We start from the raw sequence: 18,508 nt of genomic DNA, 5'->3' as shown, positions 1-18,508 counted from the left end.
CTCTTTGGTACCCACAAGATGAGGCACCAGGAAAGGGGATCCCAGAACAGGTCCTCAGTGGGGAGCGATGGAGGCTGGAAATGCAGATGTGTGACCCATCCCAGGCCAGCGCTGACCAGGAGCCTGCATTTGTTTTATGTTCTTTATCATTCTTGAGCCAATGATTGATGGTAATGAATTTCTGGTGCATCCATGGCCTGATCTCTGTGGTGCCCCACCCTGCCTTCCTTTTTCCTTCTGGAACCATTCAGAAAAGGGTATGTGAGTGGGCGTGGGAGGCTTATTGCCCAAATGCTCCAGTGGAAGAATGTGGGAGAGCCAGATGTGAGAGGGACCTCCCCTGAGTGCAGAATAGGCAACAGGAGCCCTGGCACATATTGGGGAGGGATGGCTTTCTGACTAAACTCTGGATTTGTAGCATTGTGCTATCCCACATCCAAGTCAAAATGCCTGTCCAGATTAAACGTCAAAACTGGCCTGTTATCATCTCAGAGTTTTACTGAGTATCTTTGAAGAAGAAAGAATCCTTTAGGGGGCTAATTGATCCCAGGCCTGAGACTTGGACATGGATTTCTATGACCACTTCAGAAGAAAAATTCCAATATTTTAAATCCAGGTATCACATAATGTTTCAACTGGAGCACACATTCAGAACATCACAAGAAAAGATAGAAAGTGTGTTATTTGACTCTGCTATTACAGAGTGTGTTTGCCAAAGCACCAAGAGCAATGCAGAGAGTGAATGCCTAAGTAGTCACTGTACTGTCAGTTACCAAGAACTCTGAAGAAACTTGCTCAGAGAAGCCTCAGGGAGTACTAAAGAGGTCACTATGGAATCATCTAAGACCTAAGACACATCAAAACTTTATTAGTCATCAACAAAATAAAGCCCAAACGAGTTTGTCTTGGAAAGATCCATACACCATTATGTTTTAGGTCTGCAGAGCCATAAGACAGTGGCTGACAAATTGTGACTGTTTAATGAATCACTGGATTTTTATAGTCTCTTGCAAATCATAAGTTAGATAGAGAAGAAATCCCTTCTTATTGAAACTGAGCTGTAAGTCCTTTGCACAGATCAGGGTTTTGACTCAAGCAGTTGCTAGATATAGAATGTCCCACTAATCTGAGGGGTATCACTATCTTTACATTGATTAAAGTGAGATTTAAAATGTATACAAAGTTCACTAGCTGAAGAAAAATTATTTCAGTTGTGACTTTTTCTTATATAAGAAATTCTTTGTTTCTTTCATGAAACTCACACTAGTAATGGTAATTATCTTGACGAAGTATGGCACAACATTTTCATATATAACAGTTTCTAATTTATGTTTTAAATTTTTATTTATTTTTATTTTATATGTATCAGTGTTTTGCCTGCATATATGTAAATGTGTCACGTACTTACAATGCCCCTGGATACCAAAAGAGGGTGTCAAATCCCCTGGAACTTGAGTTACAGATGGGTGTTTAGTCACCATGGGTGCTGGGAAATGAACCAGGGTCCTCTGCAAGAGCAGTCAGTGCTCTTAACTACCAAGCCATCTCTTCAACCCTTGATTCATGCCTTTGAACTGGATATTGTCATAGTGTAAACAATCTAGGACAATTTTATTCTTAAGGGCAGATTTTGTTGTGTGTATGTCCACTATCAGGAACAAACATTTTCAGTGTAAAGTGGAAATTCACTTTAAAGAATGAAATAAAATGTAAAAATGATATCAGATTGTCACTCCAACCTTCGTTGCTCAACATCACAAAGATCTCTTTGGCAGACTCATAGTCCTACCTCATAGAATAATGGGTCGCTGCCTCCTGTAGGCTTTTTCCCCCTTTTAGCCGAAGCACCACCAATAGCTGTATGTATTTCATTGATCTGTAAGAAAGGCACATTTGTTTATAAGAAGAAAGGATGTACTTAAGGAATACATAGACACACAGAAACGTTCAGCTGCCTCGGTGATTTAAACCAAGCCATTAAGGAATGAACGTAGCAATAAAGCAGATGTCACCACTTGGATGAGATAGTCACAGCCCATTAGAGAGGCTGTCCCTGTGACCCCAGCTAGATAGGATTTTCTCTAGACTTCATTTTTCAACGAGTTATGTACTTTACTTACTTGGTCGAGCCTTCTGTTATTATTATTTAACCTTATGTTAAATAATTCCACAGAGAACCTAGCATGGTGCCTGAAATAGTGACATAAATCTTTGTCTACTGAATGAATTTTGAATGAGCCATATTAATAAAAAAGTTAGTCCTTCCAGATTAAACGTTTTGAATTTATTCTAAGTGTATGTTTATTTAAAGTAATCCACCCCAAGTATGGATTACTTTACATACCATCCAAGATATGCTCTCTTGACTTATTCTATAGTCTCAACCCACTATGTTAAGGAAGACTATCTCGTGGGGTGTGGAGAAGGCGGGGATGGGTACCTCATTGAGAATCTCTTGCCAGGACACTATGCTGAAAAGTTTACGCTGAGGGACTTGGACTGCCAGCTTGAGGGCATGGATGAGAAGATCGTCTTCAATCTGGTTCCCAACCACAAAAGCGATGGAGGCCTTCCAATCATTCTGTTACAAAACAGACAGAATAATATGCTGTGTTCCTCATTGTGTAACTTTGTCAAAAGCTTTTTGAATGATGCAGCCACAAGGCGGCAGTATTGTGCCAAATTTCATGTAACTTGACTAAACAATTTTCTTGAGAAATTGGGAAGATAATTTCTAAAGATTTTTTCTCACTAGAATGCTATCCAAAAACAATTTGGTGTTGGAAAGCAGTAGTTCATTACTATGCCACAGATGTACATTAAAACGCACTCTCAAAACAGTAATCTTTGTTTTGTTTCTTGGTACTGCCTCTAGGTAGTAACTCTAAATAATGCTAGTATTATAGGAAAAGTCCAAGAAGTAATTGTTAAATGCTGGGTAATACTGAATGAGTCACCAACGGGAACTAGGGTACATCTTCCTAATGTAAAACGAGACTAGGATTGCTAATTCACAGAAGGATTCTTTCTACTTCTAGGAAAAAGGCTAAAATATTATACTTGGATGTAGAACTTTGTATCAAATAATGTAAAGAAAGAGAGAACTAAAGATAATGCACTCAATCAGTAATTCCTTTCTCTACATTTATTGGAATTTCTGTTGGAAAGAAGAAGCTGGCTGGGAGACTGAGTGGAGATCAGTGTGTCACCTCTATGTGGTGCTGAAAGGGGAACTCTTCCTTCTGAACAAAGACAGTCTCATGGGGAGAAGGTCAAGCATCCTGACAAAGACATTAGGGAAGAGAGATGACAGTAAAGGAGGGTGCCCTGGCCACATGACCTCACTGTGCCTCAGTTTCCTCCTTTATCTAATAAACGGATTGGGCAGGGAGGTGTCTAAGCTTCCCTCTAGCTCCTTCTAGAGACCTGATTTAAACAAAGTAAAATTTGCTCTTGGTGGATGCCAAAACAATGTCTAAGGAGACTGGAAAACTTCACACAAATTTTGGGAAATGCATCATTTTGTGTGGTTTCCTCTGGGTTCTGTCCTGTTCATTGTCAGGTTGATGTCAGGCTAGAGTCTAGGTGTGAGAAAAGGCACAGGACCAATTCTTTCTTACTACCAAATAAGGACTGTTTTTCATGTTTCTCCATGGAAACTTACTATGTAACAAGTGTCCAATGCAGTCTTTAAAACAATACCACTTGTAAAAATGTAAACTTACAATGCGTATTATATTTACGTGCACTCAGGTAGGTGTGACTTTCTTTTAAAATCTGTTATTGAGCTTAAAACATTTTTTCGATGTTAATTTGACATAGAAGGATTGAGCATATATATTTTTAATATTCTGGCTCTGAAAAGTAAATTTGATATTTATAACATTGTTTAGGAAAAAAAAATCCATCACCACAAAATGTTCTTTCTTACATTGAATCCCCTTCTTACCTCTTGTTTACTCTCATCAAAGCTGCATCTCTAGTCATCGTTAAAGAAGAAATGTCTCTTAAATTTTCTCAGAAAAAATATGCATTGTTCCAGGACGGGAAATACAGTAAAGTTTCTGGCACTTAACTTTCCAACACCTCCTCTCCCTCTCCTGCCTGTGTGTTTCTTTGCCAATATTTGAAAGCTCATGGTGACAAGAACAGTTTGCCTCTCAGCTCTTCGGAAGACCATTCAAAAAGAGGGCAATGCAGTCCGTCACCTACCTACCCATTAGAATCTGGTGTCAAAGGCAGATGTGGACCATTTCAGACAAGAAAAAAGAAGGGAAGAGGAGGAAGGAACTAAAAATGACTGTGAATCCGCCATGTGCCAGGCACATGTTACCCTACTGATTCCTCAAGTAACCCTGTGAAATAGGTGCACCAGTACATTACAGAGGGAAAACGGGTCTAGTGAAGTTCAACGACTTGTTCAAGATCATTTTGGCAGAAACCTGTGGAGATTACATATGGGGTTTACAAATCTGTGGTCATTTCAGGGCAGTTCTGAGGGCAGATCACTGGCATTAGAATGACACATCACTATGTATCATATATTGCTAATTGATTAAGATTTATATCACTTGTTAAAGTGTATAGAGCCTTCATAAGTACCTCATATTTAATCCTTAAGCCATCATAAATCACTTTAAAATAACATTTTTACAAAGGATAAGAGAATAAAGAAATTTCTCAAGGATTCTTCTCTTGCTTCTTGTTTCTTTGCTCCAGGATATACCTTTAAAGACATTTTTATGTCTGAAGATTTATTTGCTTTTATTTTATGTGTATGAAAGCTTTGCCAGCATGAATGTAAGTACACCACATGCATACAGTGCCTACAGAGGCCAGAAGAGCGCATCACATCGAATCCCCTGGAACCAGTTGCAGATGGTTGTTGGCCACAGTTTAGGTGTTGTGTACCAAACCCAGGTCCTCTGCAAGAGCAGCCAGTGCTATTAACTGCTGAGCCATCTCTCCAGGCCTCCAGGTTATATCTTAACACAATATTGTTCTTCCAATCTGTGGCCTTATAGATTGAAACTTGTGGCATCCTTTAGGTCATGTTGAGACCATGTGCCTGAGCTAGTGCAGGGCCAGACTACATCAGAGCTCTCTGTTTGCCCCAGTGGAGATACAGTCATATCTCTCCCTTTGAAAGGATCTGAAAAGTCCTGCATGAGACTGGAGAGATGACTCAGTGGTTAAGAGCACTTGCTTTTCTTCTAGATGTCCTAATTTGGTTCCCAACATCCACATTGATGGGTGAAGGAGAGGCTCACAATTACCTATAACTCCAACTCCAGAGGATCTGGTGCCCTCTTCTGACCTCCTTGGGTATGTGCATACACACACACACACACACACACACACACACACACACAAATTTAAAAAAAAAAAATCTTTAGAAAAAACAAATTCCCGCATGGGCCCAGTTTCCCATCCACATACGGTCCATGAAAAGCTGCTCCAGAAGTTGGATCTATTCTGTAAAATAGGATCCAGGGAGGATGCTGTTAGAGCTATGCTTAAGTGTCTAATCATATTGCCAGAGCCCATGAAAACATGAAATGGAGTGGCCAGTCTTGGGACAATGGAGAAAGCCTGCAGGGAAGGCTGCACTTGCTGCTGGCTGCAGCAGGGGGCAGCGAGATGCTAGGAAATGCACAGTGCTGTGTGAAGGAAGAGTGAAGTCCTAAACAGAGGGGGCTCTGCAAATAGACGTCTAGATCTTAGTATTCCAGGGTAACTACAGGTTCTAAATTTCTACCAACTGACAACCGATTTAGAAATGAGAAGTCATTTTGGAAGAAAGAGGACACAAAGTAGAGGTGGGAAAATACTGTTAAGCACATTCCTCCACCCATTTCCCACTCCATCATGGAGTTAAACAGAGTCTTTAAATATACGCTTTCAGGAAGGCAAGAGGAATGTGGTATAGTGAAAACAAACATTTTCTGTGGGAGAGAGGGATGACCACAGAAAGTGCAGAAGCCTCCTGAATACACCTGTGAATATCTTAGTGCTCCCACCTGTGGGTGAATTTGTTTGGGACAGTTGAAGAGGTTTAGGGGCATCAACAGGAGCTGAGAGAAAGAAAACTAATCATTTGGGAAAACTTGCTGAGGATGTATTGAGTGCTGAGGAAGGAAGATCTTATTCTGGCATACTGCAAACACCTCTGGCAATGAAGTCAGCTCTTTACTACCCAGAGACAGAGACAGTTATTGCTGAGTCTTGCCCTAGTCATTATTGATAAAGTCATTCAAAGGATGGAATGAAATCATGTATGGACACAATCCATTACCCTCTATTGACTTTACCAGTCTCACCTAATTTGAAGCCTGGCAGGAGGGCGTCTCAACCCAAACATTGACATGGAGTCTCCTAAGGCAGGAGAGCACTCTGGTAGATGCGGAGAACCTGGCTGACTTACAAAGCCTCCTGTCTCACAGATTTAGAACTATTTTTCTTTCATATATTAAATAGTCTCCGAATTTTACTAGACATTCCATATTATGCTATAACAACTATTTCAAAAGCAAGTGAAAAGTAAGTTCTAGACAGTGGGGTTGTTATTGCTGCCTTCTGTTAGTGTTAGCAGGAACAATCAGCTGATTTGGGGAACCACAACAGTGGGACAGGATGGACATGTCATCTTTGCTAGGCTTCCAGGGAAGAGGTCCCTACGGTCTTCCTCCCAGGACTGACCAGAGCACCTTTATTAGCAGATGTATAAAAGTTCCAAGTAAAAATCAATGCGACATTTCAGAAGCCGAGTTTTATTAAGAGCTATTTAACATTGTGCCGATCTGCAAAGCAGTACTTTATGTCAATACTCTGCTGAAAGGATGACCTTTTTGTTAAGTAGATTTACTGCTAAATGGACAGGGATTTGTGAATGTCTTTCTCATACTCGGTTTTCCCTTCAAAAGGAGTCTTGGATCTCCATCAGCAAAAGAGTGTTAGTGTGGGCTTTTGGCCAGGAGAAGAAATGTTTTCATTACATCAAACTGGCTGCTGCAATTGTATTTGTTAAGATTCTGACTGTAGACTAAGTTGAAAGTGTAGGCTCAATAACAGGCCCAGTCTACACAGCAGACAAGAACAGTATAAACGATGAGAACATGCACTCTCTAACCCTTCTTATTAAACAGGTTCTTATTTTAGACTCTTCCTTTGATTATGTAGTCCTCATAATTTATCATAAAAGTTAGCTTGACATATTATCATATGAGAAATTCTTTCTTAGGAACTGGATTATGTTGCTGTCACATTTGCACAAATGGACTGTTAACTCTTGAAATTATGCTTTATATATTTTTACACCTTATGGTGCTTCCCATGAACAGGAAATAGAGTCACGCTCTATACATAAATATCTGTTGATTGCTATTTTAAAGCAACAGAGCACGCTTGGACACTCAGCAGATTTGGACCCTCAGAAACATAAAGCAGGAGAAAATAGCATGTCATGTAAAACCACAGGGTGCACAGTCCACAGCCCTGAAGGTCATTAGGAAGAGGACACTGGAGCTGACCTACTGTGGTGATTCATATCAGGGGTCAGTTACAAGGGTTTGGGGTCTGCTACAATGTGTTTCCTGGGAATGATTCAGGCAGGTATCAGATGCAAAGGGTAGGAAGGCTGCTCCTCAAATCGGAGGGAAAAGCTAAAGACTCATAAACAAACAGCACTAACTATACCCCCCCCCCCCTTTGCCTCTTCCTTTGCCTTTCCATCTCCCATCAAAATAAATCTTCGTGGCCTGGGTTCCCCTGGGAATGATTCAGGCAGGTATCAGATGCAAAGGGTAGGAAGGCTGCTCCTCAAATCGGAGGGAAAAGCTAAAGACTCATAAACAAACAGCACTAACTATCCCCCCCCCCCCTTTGCCTCTTCCTTTGCTCTTCCATCTCCCATCAAAATGAATCTTCGTGGTCTGGCTTCTCTTCCCTTTACCTACTACAAATAGGCTGCAATTTCTGTGATTTGAAATTCTAAGAGCTTGAGTCACAGCGGAAGACTATCAGGGTGCCGCAGAGACAGAAGGGGAATGGAGGGAGCAGCTTACCACACTAGCTGTTCAGGCCCAGAGTCTGGGAGGAAGCTGCCCAGCCTATGCCCGAGCTGGTGGCAGCACCACCTCCCCCTCCTCAGCTCCTGTTACCCCATCCAGGGCTACACAGGAGCCAATGGATACTGCTCTTCCCAGCTCTGTCCAGTGAGATGGCCTCAAGGACTTCAACATCTGCCAGAGATAGTGTTTCAACTGAGGCCTTTGTAAATACTGTGCACCAGAGCATTCCACCCAGAAGCAGGTTATTAGGCATTTACCAGCAACACCCCAGGAGGAACTGCATGTGTGAGGCTGACCTACGGATGATCGGATTGAAAAGACCATAGCTGTGAGAAAGTGCTGAGGAGTGCAAAGGAGATTATTGATTGATTGCACACAGCCAGCTCCAAATCCACCCTGCAGCAGGGTGCTCTGTGAAATGTTGGGTCTGTATTTGCTGATTTTTCACCAGCCTTAAGCATCGTCCTTCAAACCGGCCTCTATGAAAAGCAGATGATGAGTTATACACAGAGGGACCACTGTGAGAACAGCAGAGTAACATTCAGGCTCTCCTTTTCTCCCACCAGTCTTCTCCATTCCCCCTCAGGCAGTAGGGTCACTACCATGGAAGGTCTGCAGGCAAAGAGGCTCCCTCACCCTGCAATAGCCCCTTGGAGGAGCATAGGTCATTGTGGCACAGTGGCGTACAGATCAGCTCTCATAAGGCAGATTGCCTTAATTGAAGTCTCGGTGGACCAGCTGTGAGGGTAAGGGACACAACTTCTCTGTCTCTCATGTATAAATGAAGACAATGCAGGATCAACCTCTTTGGATTGCTGTGAATGAGAAATCTACAGATATCTCTTTGGGGACCAACCTCTAGCGACAAATGACAAACGTAGCTGATATCATGACTATTAATAGAGAGGCAGGACTTCTGTTCTTATTTATCAATGTCATGCAGGTCCTTATTCCATACAGGCTACTTCTAGTGTAGAGACGTTATGGGTGAACCAAGGGGGTGGGGGGAAGCGCCAATAGCTGTGTCGTGAAAAAACAAATGCTAATTTGAATGCCAACTTGCAAAATAATTTTCTCTTTGATAACAATAAACCTGTCAACTGACATGATTCTAAATTATTTTGGTTCCTTGGAAGAAGGCGCCCAACACATGTACCTACAGTATCTAAAATTCTAAAGGTATGTGAGATTTTTGGAGTTGTGGGAGACAATGTGTGAATGTGGCAAGAGGTACCTTTCCATCAATTTCTGCCCTATGGTAAACTGTCAGAGACATTAGCCTATCATGAACTGCAAAAGAAAGCATCTGAGTTAAATGGGAAGGCCTGAAGCTGTAGATGTGTATGCTGGCTGCCTGGGGGGGCGGGGGCAGCAAGGGCCGAGGCAGCCATGCAGGGGACTGGGAGAGACCTATCCCTAGAGCAATTCTTGTAGAGATAGAAATTTGCTTGCATGCTTTAAAGTACAAACTGTGTCTGTTGTTTGCCAGTGGCATTGCAAATATTAGCCTCATTAATTTTTGTGATTCTAGATGTAGGACAGAGATGCCATACAAGGCCTTCTTAAGAAGGAGCGGAGAGGAGCTGAAGTTTATTTTTGATAGGAAGCCTTCATGAGCCCCTCAGCAGCTGGTGGTTCCCTGGCCCAGTGCTGAATTTCAACTCTACCACACCGCTTGGAGTTGGAATGAAATTTATCTAGGGTTACACCTATTAGACTCAGGATCTTACGAGTTGATTTGATGACTAGATAAGTAAATATACCCTAAGGCTCTAATGTTTGGGCCACTTTAAAGTACTTTTCTTCTATTGGGCTATTTACATATTCATAAAGAATCCCCTAGGACTCCTGAACTAGCTCAAAGGGTACTTTGCTAATGGCAGTCTTTCAGCAATGGAAAAGGTTCTAGACTCATGCCGCCTAGACCACTTCCTGCTCATCCATGTGCCTGGTATACAGCAGCAGCTCTCAATAAATGTTTCTTGAATGTACCAGCCAAAACCACACACTAAAGAGAGCTTTTACACATGCTTGGTATGGAAAGGCTGACTGAGTGTGTGGTGTTCTAACAGTGGCTCTTGGCACTGTGGAAAGAACAGGGTTTCTGAGTCAGAGACATGAATTAGGGAAAGGGCGTATTCTTTTGATGTTTAGACAAAGCTGTACACGTCAGCTCTCAAGTGGTGAGAGCTCAGTAGTCTAGAAATAGCTGTGCCATGGGTGCATACACTGGCGGGCTGGTTTTCCTTGTCTTCATAAATGCTAAACATGATCTATAATTGAAATTAGTGAAGTGTAGCCAGGAAGATGCAGATCTTTGAAGCAGTGTCAGATTCCACCTTTGTTGTCTTATCCAAATGACCTTAGGCTTATCTTCACAGCTCTGCAACCTCACTTAAAAGACAGATCCAATTGTACAACCTTCAGAGAACTACTGTGGGTCCTAGTGGACAAATATCTGCAGGATCACTGTGTAAGTTGTCAAGTACTACCCCAAAGGAAAATACCAGTGTCTGTAAGGGATGTATTTTAGTTTCTTATAGAAAATTCTGCAAAAATGGGATGATAAAAGAGATGATTGCTTCTGTAATTATGAATTTGGACATGTCTCTAGGATCTTCTTTGGGCAATTTAGCCTCTGGCTTAGGATGTTTGGTTGTTTTTCTTTCATTTTTCAGAGAGTCCTTGGCCCATCCATCCAATCTAGCACATGAGCCTAATTCAGTTTTGCTCCATGCATCAGAGAGTTTTAAGACAGCTATTAAAACACCACATGGAAAAGCTTTGCAGGGAATTCTACTCCACAGAGAAACCACAGAAACCACTACACACCTTAACTATCTCCCTGCCCCCAACAGTTGGCTGAAATTACATCTCCATTATGTTAGTATGATCCAACCAGTTTTATTGCTTGGAGCAAAATTTGAGGTCCAAAATGAACTTCAGAACATAAAAAGTAAGGCGGACTCAAAAGGAAACAAGCTTCTATGGGTTTTCAAACAAATATTACATATCAGAGACATTCTTCTGCCAGAGGAGACCAAACAAGCCAAGAGGACTCCTAATTACTCCACAAACATCAAATCGGATCCAGGAACTCACCCCCCAAAAAGAGATCTTTTTTCATCATCCTGTATTAAAAGCTACAACCTTTCATCGACTTTTTCCGCAGACACGAGGCTTTCTTTTTCTTTTCTCAAGTCCCTTCAATATTTAGTCACTAGCTTCCACATTAAAAATTAAGATTTCTAAGATTCACTGTAGCCCTTTCTTTTGCTTTTTCACCCCCTTTCTGACTATAAAGGTCATTTATCCAGTAAGCATGGTGGTGTGGTCTACGAATTTGCTTTGCTTTGACAGGAAGGCTCCCCAGAGGAAACAAAATAACTAACGAATGCTCTTTCTAATGACCCATGCAGGCCACATAACTGTTGCTTGGCTAATTTTTGGGGACAGCTCATTTTCTTGAACTTAATGCAAATATTCTTAATTATTATTTTACTACAAAAGCATTGATAATATTTAATTTCCTCATCCATCTGGATGAGTATACAACACCTGAAGAGTCTTCTGACAAACACAAGGGTCTAAGACTATTCTGGTCACAAATTCTATCTTCTTGACCCCGAATTCATGTCCAGCAAGTGATGATATTTTGACAATAAAACTACAGTTTCCACAATGCATATGATACTTGTGAAAGGAAATAAATTCTTTGCCTGGTTATGTGTTCTAAGATTAAGATTATGGTCTCTAAATTATAGTGAGAGAGAGAAGAGCCAAGGATGATCCAGGAACACTGCCAGATCATCTAGAAGGCTGGGTTTGCATCATGCAAACAGAGAATGATGGAGTACCTCCAGTTCCCTGTGGGCATGTAAGAAAAACTACGATAATGTATCTTGGACAGTCAGAGGTAATGGAATTGGTTTTCTGCCTTAAGTCAACAAAAATGAGTAACAGTTTAATTCAATAAGCCCTTATTAATCTGTCTGATGTAACAAACTGTAAGGATGCATAAGACAAGGACAGTAGTCTGAAAGGGAGTGAGCAGTGCCTGTATTTCCCAATGTTGAGGTGGCTTAGCACCATCCCTTTCCTGGCCAGTTTTGTCAAGGGAGAGAGGATGCTCTGCTTCTCTTGAGAGTTGTGCTGTGTAGCAATCCCAATCTTCTCAGCTGTTTGGGAGCCAGGAATTATTCAAAGAAATTAAGAGGCACAATGAGGAAAAAGGGGTAAGACTCCAAATAGTCAAGTTCAGTTCATCTTAGTGGAAGGATGGAACTGAGTGGTGGTTGGCAGGATGCATGGGCATCAAAAGCATTTGTTTGTTTGTTTGTTTGTTTACACATGGCCTTGGTATGTAGCCCTGGATGGCCTGAAATTGACAGAGATCTGCCAGTCTCCGTCTTCTGAATGCTGGGATTAAAGTCTGCACCACCACACCCAGCTCCCGAAGCATTTCTTGAGGTCTCTTTTCTGAGGATGCTTCAGATTTTCTTCAACGCAATTGTCACTTTTTCAGGGAAGGTTTCCCAGGAGACAGGCAAAAAGGGGCAGAGGAGAGCTGAGAGGTTAGGCCCCACTAAGCCAGAGGAATGGTAGGCTCACGTGGTCAGAGGTAATCAGAAGTCACCTGTGACCTTAGCAAGGGCAGCCCTGTTCACTGAGGTTGCTTCCTGCTCATTCCTTCACTCATGAACCTTGCACACCCTCATAACTCAGCATCTCCTTTACAACACGAGCTGCAGTTATACTCCATGCAACAAAATAGACCCAGTTAATGATTTTGATAAATTTTGAGGCCTAGATCTGGTTATGCTTCTTAATTTTCTCCAATTACATGTGTACATGGACTCTATTTATGGGACACATCAGGGTTGTAACTCACAATTATTCCTCTCATATTGCTTCCTTAATAGAGTCCCTATAATAGCTCTTTGAGTGCTGTAGTAAAAAGAGCACTGGATATAGCATCAGAACACTGGACTGTTAGTCCTGACTTTAGCCACATAGTTTTGGAAAAAAAACATTGAAATACAACTTAGGCTTATGTGAAATAATAATACTTCCAGCAGAGTCATTTATTCATCCATCCATCCATCCATCCATCCATCCATTCATTCATTCAACTAAGACTCACTGAGGGGTTATAAACACTGAAATGGGCATTGGAATAGAACACATAAGCTTAAAGTACAAATCCTCACACAACATCAGTCTGTGAAGGAGGGAAAAGAAGTTATATGTTCAAATATTTCATAACTTGAAATCAACGTACAAAGTTTCCATCCCTATTATCTTGTTATACACTGTAATTTATTCATTAATGATATTTATTGGGTGCCTATGTGGCACACTATTATAGAAGATACAAAGCTAAAAATAATGACACAAGATAAACTAAAAATGTATGCCTCTCTTTGGATAGACCTCAAAACGTAATGGTGAATGAAAATGGATGAATTGTAGAATAGGTTACGACAGTGTGAGGCCAGTGAGACCATGGGTGCTGCTATTCATGTATGCACCCTCTATTTCAAGGACCACACATCCAACATGGGTATCTTATAGTAACCATGAGTTGTAAGTGAAATGATATAATGGACACCACTGGCTTTTATTTATGGATATAGGCAAACAGCTATACAGGCCGAGAGGACATGTGTTGAATTCGTGCTAGTGTTTGCTTCTGGGAAGAAAAAGAAGGGAGTAGAATAGAGGGTGGTGATGATAACAGAGGGTGCTTCATCTTTCATTGGGTTGTCTTTTAAAAAAAGAATTGTTGGGGCTGGAGAGATGGCTCAGTGGTTAAGAGAACTGACTGCTCTTGCAGAGGACCCGGGTTCAATTCCCAGCACCCACATGGAGGCTATGAACCATCCTTAACTCCAGTTCCAGGGGAATCCGAAGCCCTCTTCTGACCTTCACGGCATTGCATGACATGGGATGCACTCACATGCAGGTAATACACTCATACACATAAAATAAGAATAATAAATAAAATATTTAAAAGATTGTGAGGGTATGAATGTGCTTGATACATCATCTTTTGTGCTTTTCTGCATTTAAAAAGGACTAGGAAGAAAGTCTCTGCTCTCTCTCGGAACTGGGGAGATGACTCAGTGGATAAAATACTTGCACAAGCAGGAGGACAGAGCTTGGATTCTCAGAACCCACATGTAAGCTAGACAGATGCGGTAGCTGCCTGTAATCCAAGTGTTTGGGAGGAGGGGGTAAGCTGGCTAGCTAAACCAGGCAGGACTGGAAAGCTCCAGGTTCAGTGAGGGATTGGTCTCTGTCTTTATAAATAAAGTGGACAGAAACTGAAGAAGACACCTGATACCAACCTCCAGCCCCCACATGCAGATGCACCCGTGTGTATGTGCACCCGAAGACACATGTACACCTACACACGAGAAAAAGAAAGCCTCTGCTCTCAAAAGACTCGCAGTCTGATAGAGGAGAGAGATGTCTGAAACGTTGTATGGTGGGTGGCATATACTCTCCTAGACCCCCTTAGCCTGCACGTTAAGCAAAAGTCTCATGGGTATTTGCAGAATTGGTGGAAGAAGTTCTCTGCTCAAGTCCATTGCCAGTCTGTCTTCTGTATTCACAGTGGCTATGTAGCCACCTCCTGAGAACAAGCCTTTCCTGCTTACACCCCTCCCCTTCTCATATTCTCATCTCAGTACACCTTTCCCTGATCAAGAGCTTGCTCCTCTGAGGGCTGAGAAATTCTGATCCCTCTTCTTTCTTTTTGTACTGGAGCCAATAACATCTATAAACTTTGCTCCTTCAGTTCCTGTATCTCATCTCCAGATGTCAATCACTTCCTCTTTGTCCTGTTTGCACATACATAGCTGCCTTCAGCTGGTTCTAACCTTCTATTTCCCTGAGATCTTTTTCTATATAGTCATCCCCTCTATGTAGCCTATTCTTGAAGTTCACACCAAAACAGCCTTAAAGCCCATAGCCTCACATCCATCAGCTTCCTTCCCTTATCACCAACACCCATTACCCAACACCCTAATCAAACTGAATCCTTGGAGACCACTGAGCATGTTCTTAACTGTGTGTAGTTGTGTTGCCCTATTATAATAACCTGGGTATCCTTAGGTGGGAGATTTGGCTTCCTGTCTGCCCATCTCCCTGGCCTGACTTCATGACATCACACTGTCCTATTCTGTCTGTCCTCATGTGGCTGTCCCTCCTCTGAGCAGTAGGCTCTTTGCTTCTGACTCATAAACATGATCTGTCACCACACAGATTTCTGTTCTCAAGCTTCTGCTTTTCTCTTGAACATATGCTCTATGGATACTCTAACTACTTGCATGAAGTCCACAACACTTCTTCCCTGACAGTTCCCAAGTCTGTGTCTCCAGCTTTAGACCAAGTTAGACCCTTTGTGTTTTTATGCCCTAACTAACTTTATTTAACAAAGTGCAGGCAATAAAGAATAAAAAGAAATAAACAGCATCAACTGAAAGGAAACAAAACTGTCTCTTTTTCATAGACGATGTTACCTAAATGCAATCCAATCAAATCTGCAAAAAAAGTCATTAGAATCTATGGTTTTGGTAAAGCCGCATGATATAATGCCAAGACCCATAAATCAATGGTAATTAATTAATTAATTTTATTTTTATGTTTTTGAAACAGGGTCTCACTACATAGCCCTGGCTGGCCTGGAACTTGCTATGTAGACCAGGCTAGCCTTGAACTTAAATAGAGTCATCTGCCTCTGCCTCCCTAGTGCTGGGATGAAAGGTGTATGCCACCACGCCCAGCTCATTAATGGTATTTTATATGGTAGATAAACAACTGGAATTTAAACAATAAAAGTTACAATAGTGCCAAATACAAAATCTTTTCTTTAATGTTTATTCTTTGATAATTTCATACATTTGTACAATGAGTTATAGTCCTTTTCACCCACTAAAAGCCTTCTTTTTCCCCAACAAGTCCTCCTCCTGCTTTATTGTCTTTTGTGTGTGTGACCCAACTTAGGGTTGCCTGCTCATGCTCACCCTGCCCCCAGCCATCATTACTGCCAGTAATCCCTCAGGGAAGAGTGGGGCCTCATGAGTTCCTCCCCCTTCTATAATGGAATGCTGACAGACCCAATCTTGTGCAGGGCATGTGTAGGTAACTACAGCTGCAGTGAGTTCATGAGCCCATCAGCCATTCATGTGCTGAGGACAGTTTCACAGGATTCCTCCCTAGCCTCTGGCTCTTACGATCTTCACCCCCCCCCACCTTCTGCAGTGTTCCCTGAACCTGCTGAAATGCTCCACTTGCTGTTCTACATAGTCTCCTACTTAGTATGTCCTTCGTTTTTTCTCATTGAAGTAGCACAAACAAACCTCCGCTACAACAAAAAGGAAAGATGATCGAAGTTTATTCTGTTGTTTCTGAATTTTTCATGTCTTCCAGTCATTACAGCTTCAATCCTTCCTAACTTATTTCTGCTTCTCTCCCTCCCCAGAGCTTCTTTCTGAAACTCTCCTTTCCTCCCTTCCCTTCCCCCCACCTCCCCAGGTGTCTCCCTGTAGCCCCAGCTGCCCTGGAACTTTCTATGCAGACCAGGCTGGCCTCCATCTCAGAGTTTCGCCTACCTCTGCCTCTGCCTCCCCAGTGCTGGGATTAAGGGTGTATACAACCATGCCTCCCTTTTTAGTCATGACTGTTCTACTTCAACCTATAACTCCCTGGAATTTGGATTGCTGAAAACACTTTCTCTGACTCTATTCAAACTCACCTCTTCTCCATGTCTAGTGCATTGATTTTCCAAGACACTTATTTCACCATTCAATTCTTTCACAGATAGCATCATAATTCTCTATCTTTTAGACTTCAACAGGATCAGACAGAGTCCAAACTACAGAGAGTAGAATCCAAAGTCTTTTATGTTCTCTTCCCATTAGATTTTTAAAAATTCATTATTTTTTTATGAGTTTTGCCTGCATGTATGTGGTGTACCACATGTATGTAAAGCCCACAGAGGCTAGAAGAGGCATTGGATTCCCTGGAACTGGAGTTACTACATACAATTGTTATCTGCCTTGTGGTTGCTGAGACCCAAACCCAGGTCTCTGCAAGAGCAGCCAGCGCTCTTAACCAGTGAGCCATCTCTCCAGCCTCCTTCCTATTTGATCTTTTACACTCTCATTGCTGTGCACAAATCCTTGAGCCTCATTTTTCTCATGTAAGTGGGACTATTTTGAAGGTTGTTGGGAGGCTAAGACATGAGAGGGTGTATGAAGAATCTAATAATGGATGTTAATCTGGCTGGTTGTTTCTTAGGGTATTTGCAACAGGCCCCATGTTACCTCAGCTGTCAGCTTTGCTCAGCCTGGCCCTCTGGGTGAGATGCCTGCTTCCTTTGGGACCCTTTCCCTGACTCTCCCAGCCTAGCCGTGGCCACTGCCTGCCTTTGAAGCTGTTGTCAATGTTCTACCACCAATCCAGCACTTTACACTGCTCTGTACCTCAGTGTATGTCTGAAACCTTAGCGCACAGGAGAGTCATGCTTGCTGAAGGGCAGGCCACCAGGCTCAGCTTCTGCCTCAATCAATCTAGGGTCCAGCCTGAGAATTTGCATCTGACCCATTCCTCAGTGAGGCTGATACTTCTGGACCAGGGATTACTGTGTTCAAAGTAGCCTGTTTTCTCAGATTGTAATGTTAAAATGGAAGAAATCCTGTATTATTCTTTCTTCCACTGACCCACCCTCTCTTTTCCACAGACTCCAAGTAGTTAGTAGGACATTAGTTTAACGGGAAAGAAATCATGTTTTTCAATTGAATTTAATTACTTGATGAAGCCATGTCAAACTCCCATTTTTCTAAGTATAAGCCAAGAAGAACAGTCTTTCCAAATGGATTAATTTAAAACACCATGTCAGGCACAGTTACCCACTATGTCAAACAAAATTGACTTCTAGTTGCTTGTACAAAAACTTTCACATAAAGTTAGATGATTTTAAAGGCCTTTTCTGGTAGCTAAAATTCAAAATAGAGAAGAAACTTTAAACCTCTTTGCTTCTGTTAGAGAGTGGATTTGTAAAAGTTAAGAATCATCAGCGTTGATAATGGTGCCAATAGGCAGATAAAACAAAGGAAAAAAATGCTGCCGAAGGACTGGGGGAATCTTCAGTGATGTCATCCTTGAATAGGTGAAGGTGACTCTGTAGAGTGCAATGGAGGATGAGCTGATTGCCTCAGCAGACTGAAGCTGGTATCGACAAGGACACCAAGACTCCAGCTGCCATTTGGATTTCCCATTACCGAAACTTCTACATATGACCAAAATATTTAGTCTCTTGATGTGATTGTTCTTAACTATTGGACATGAGAGGGAATTGGCAAGAAAAATTTCCTTAGCAAAATGGACCATCTTCCTTTAAAATTTGATTTAAATATATATATGTATATATA

The 18,508-nt window shown here is 41.8% G+C and overlaps 1 protein-coding gene across 1 annotated transcript in view; it reads right to left on the bottom strand.

The window, feature by feature from the left end:
- Window positions 1-18,508, bottom strand: part of LOC103738844 (sperm-associated antigen 17) — a 155,046-nt gene that overhangs the window by 112,220 nt on the left and 24,318 nt on the right. The window contains exons 2-3 of the mRNA XM_029566386.1: window positions 2,441-2,581; window positions 1,790-1,876 (exon numbers count right to left, since the gene is read on the bottom strand). Coding sequence (XP_029422246.1) covers window positions 1,790-1,876; window positions 2,441-2,581 — 228 coding nt within the window. The remainder of the gene's footprint in view (window positions 1-1,789; window positions 1,877-2,440; window positions 2,582-18,508) is intronic.

This window comes from Nannospalax galili, unplaced genomic scaffold, assembly GCF_000622305.1.
Source record: "Nannospalax galili isolate Female #2095 unplaced genomic scaffold, S.galili_v1.0 scaffold239, whole genome shotgun sequence".
Taxonomy (NCBI): Eukaryota; Metazoa; Chordata; class Mammalia; order Rodentia; family Spalacidae; genus Nannospalax; species Nannospalax galili.
Note: the sequence above shows the minus strand (reverse complement) of the source record. Positions and strands in the feature narration are given on the sequence as shown.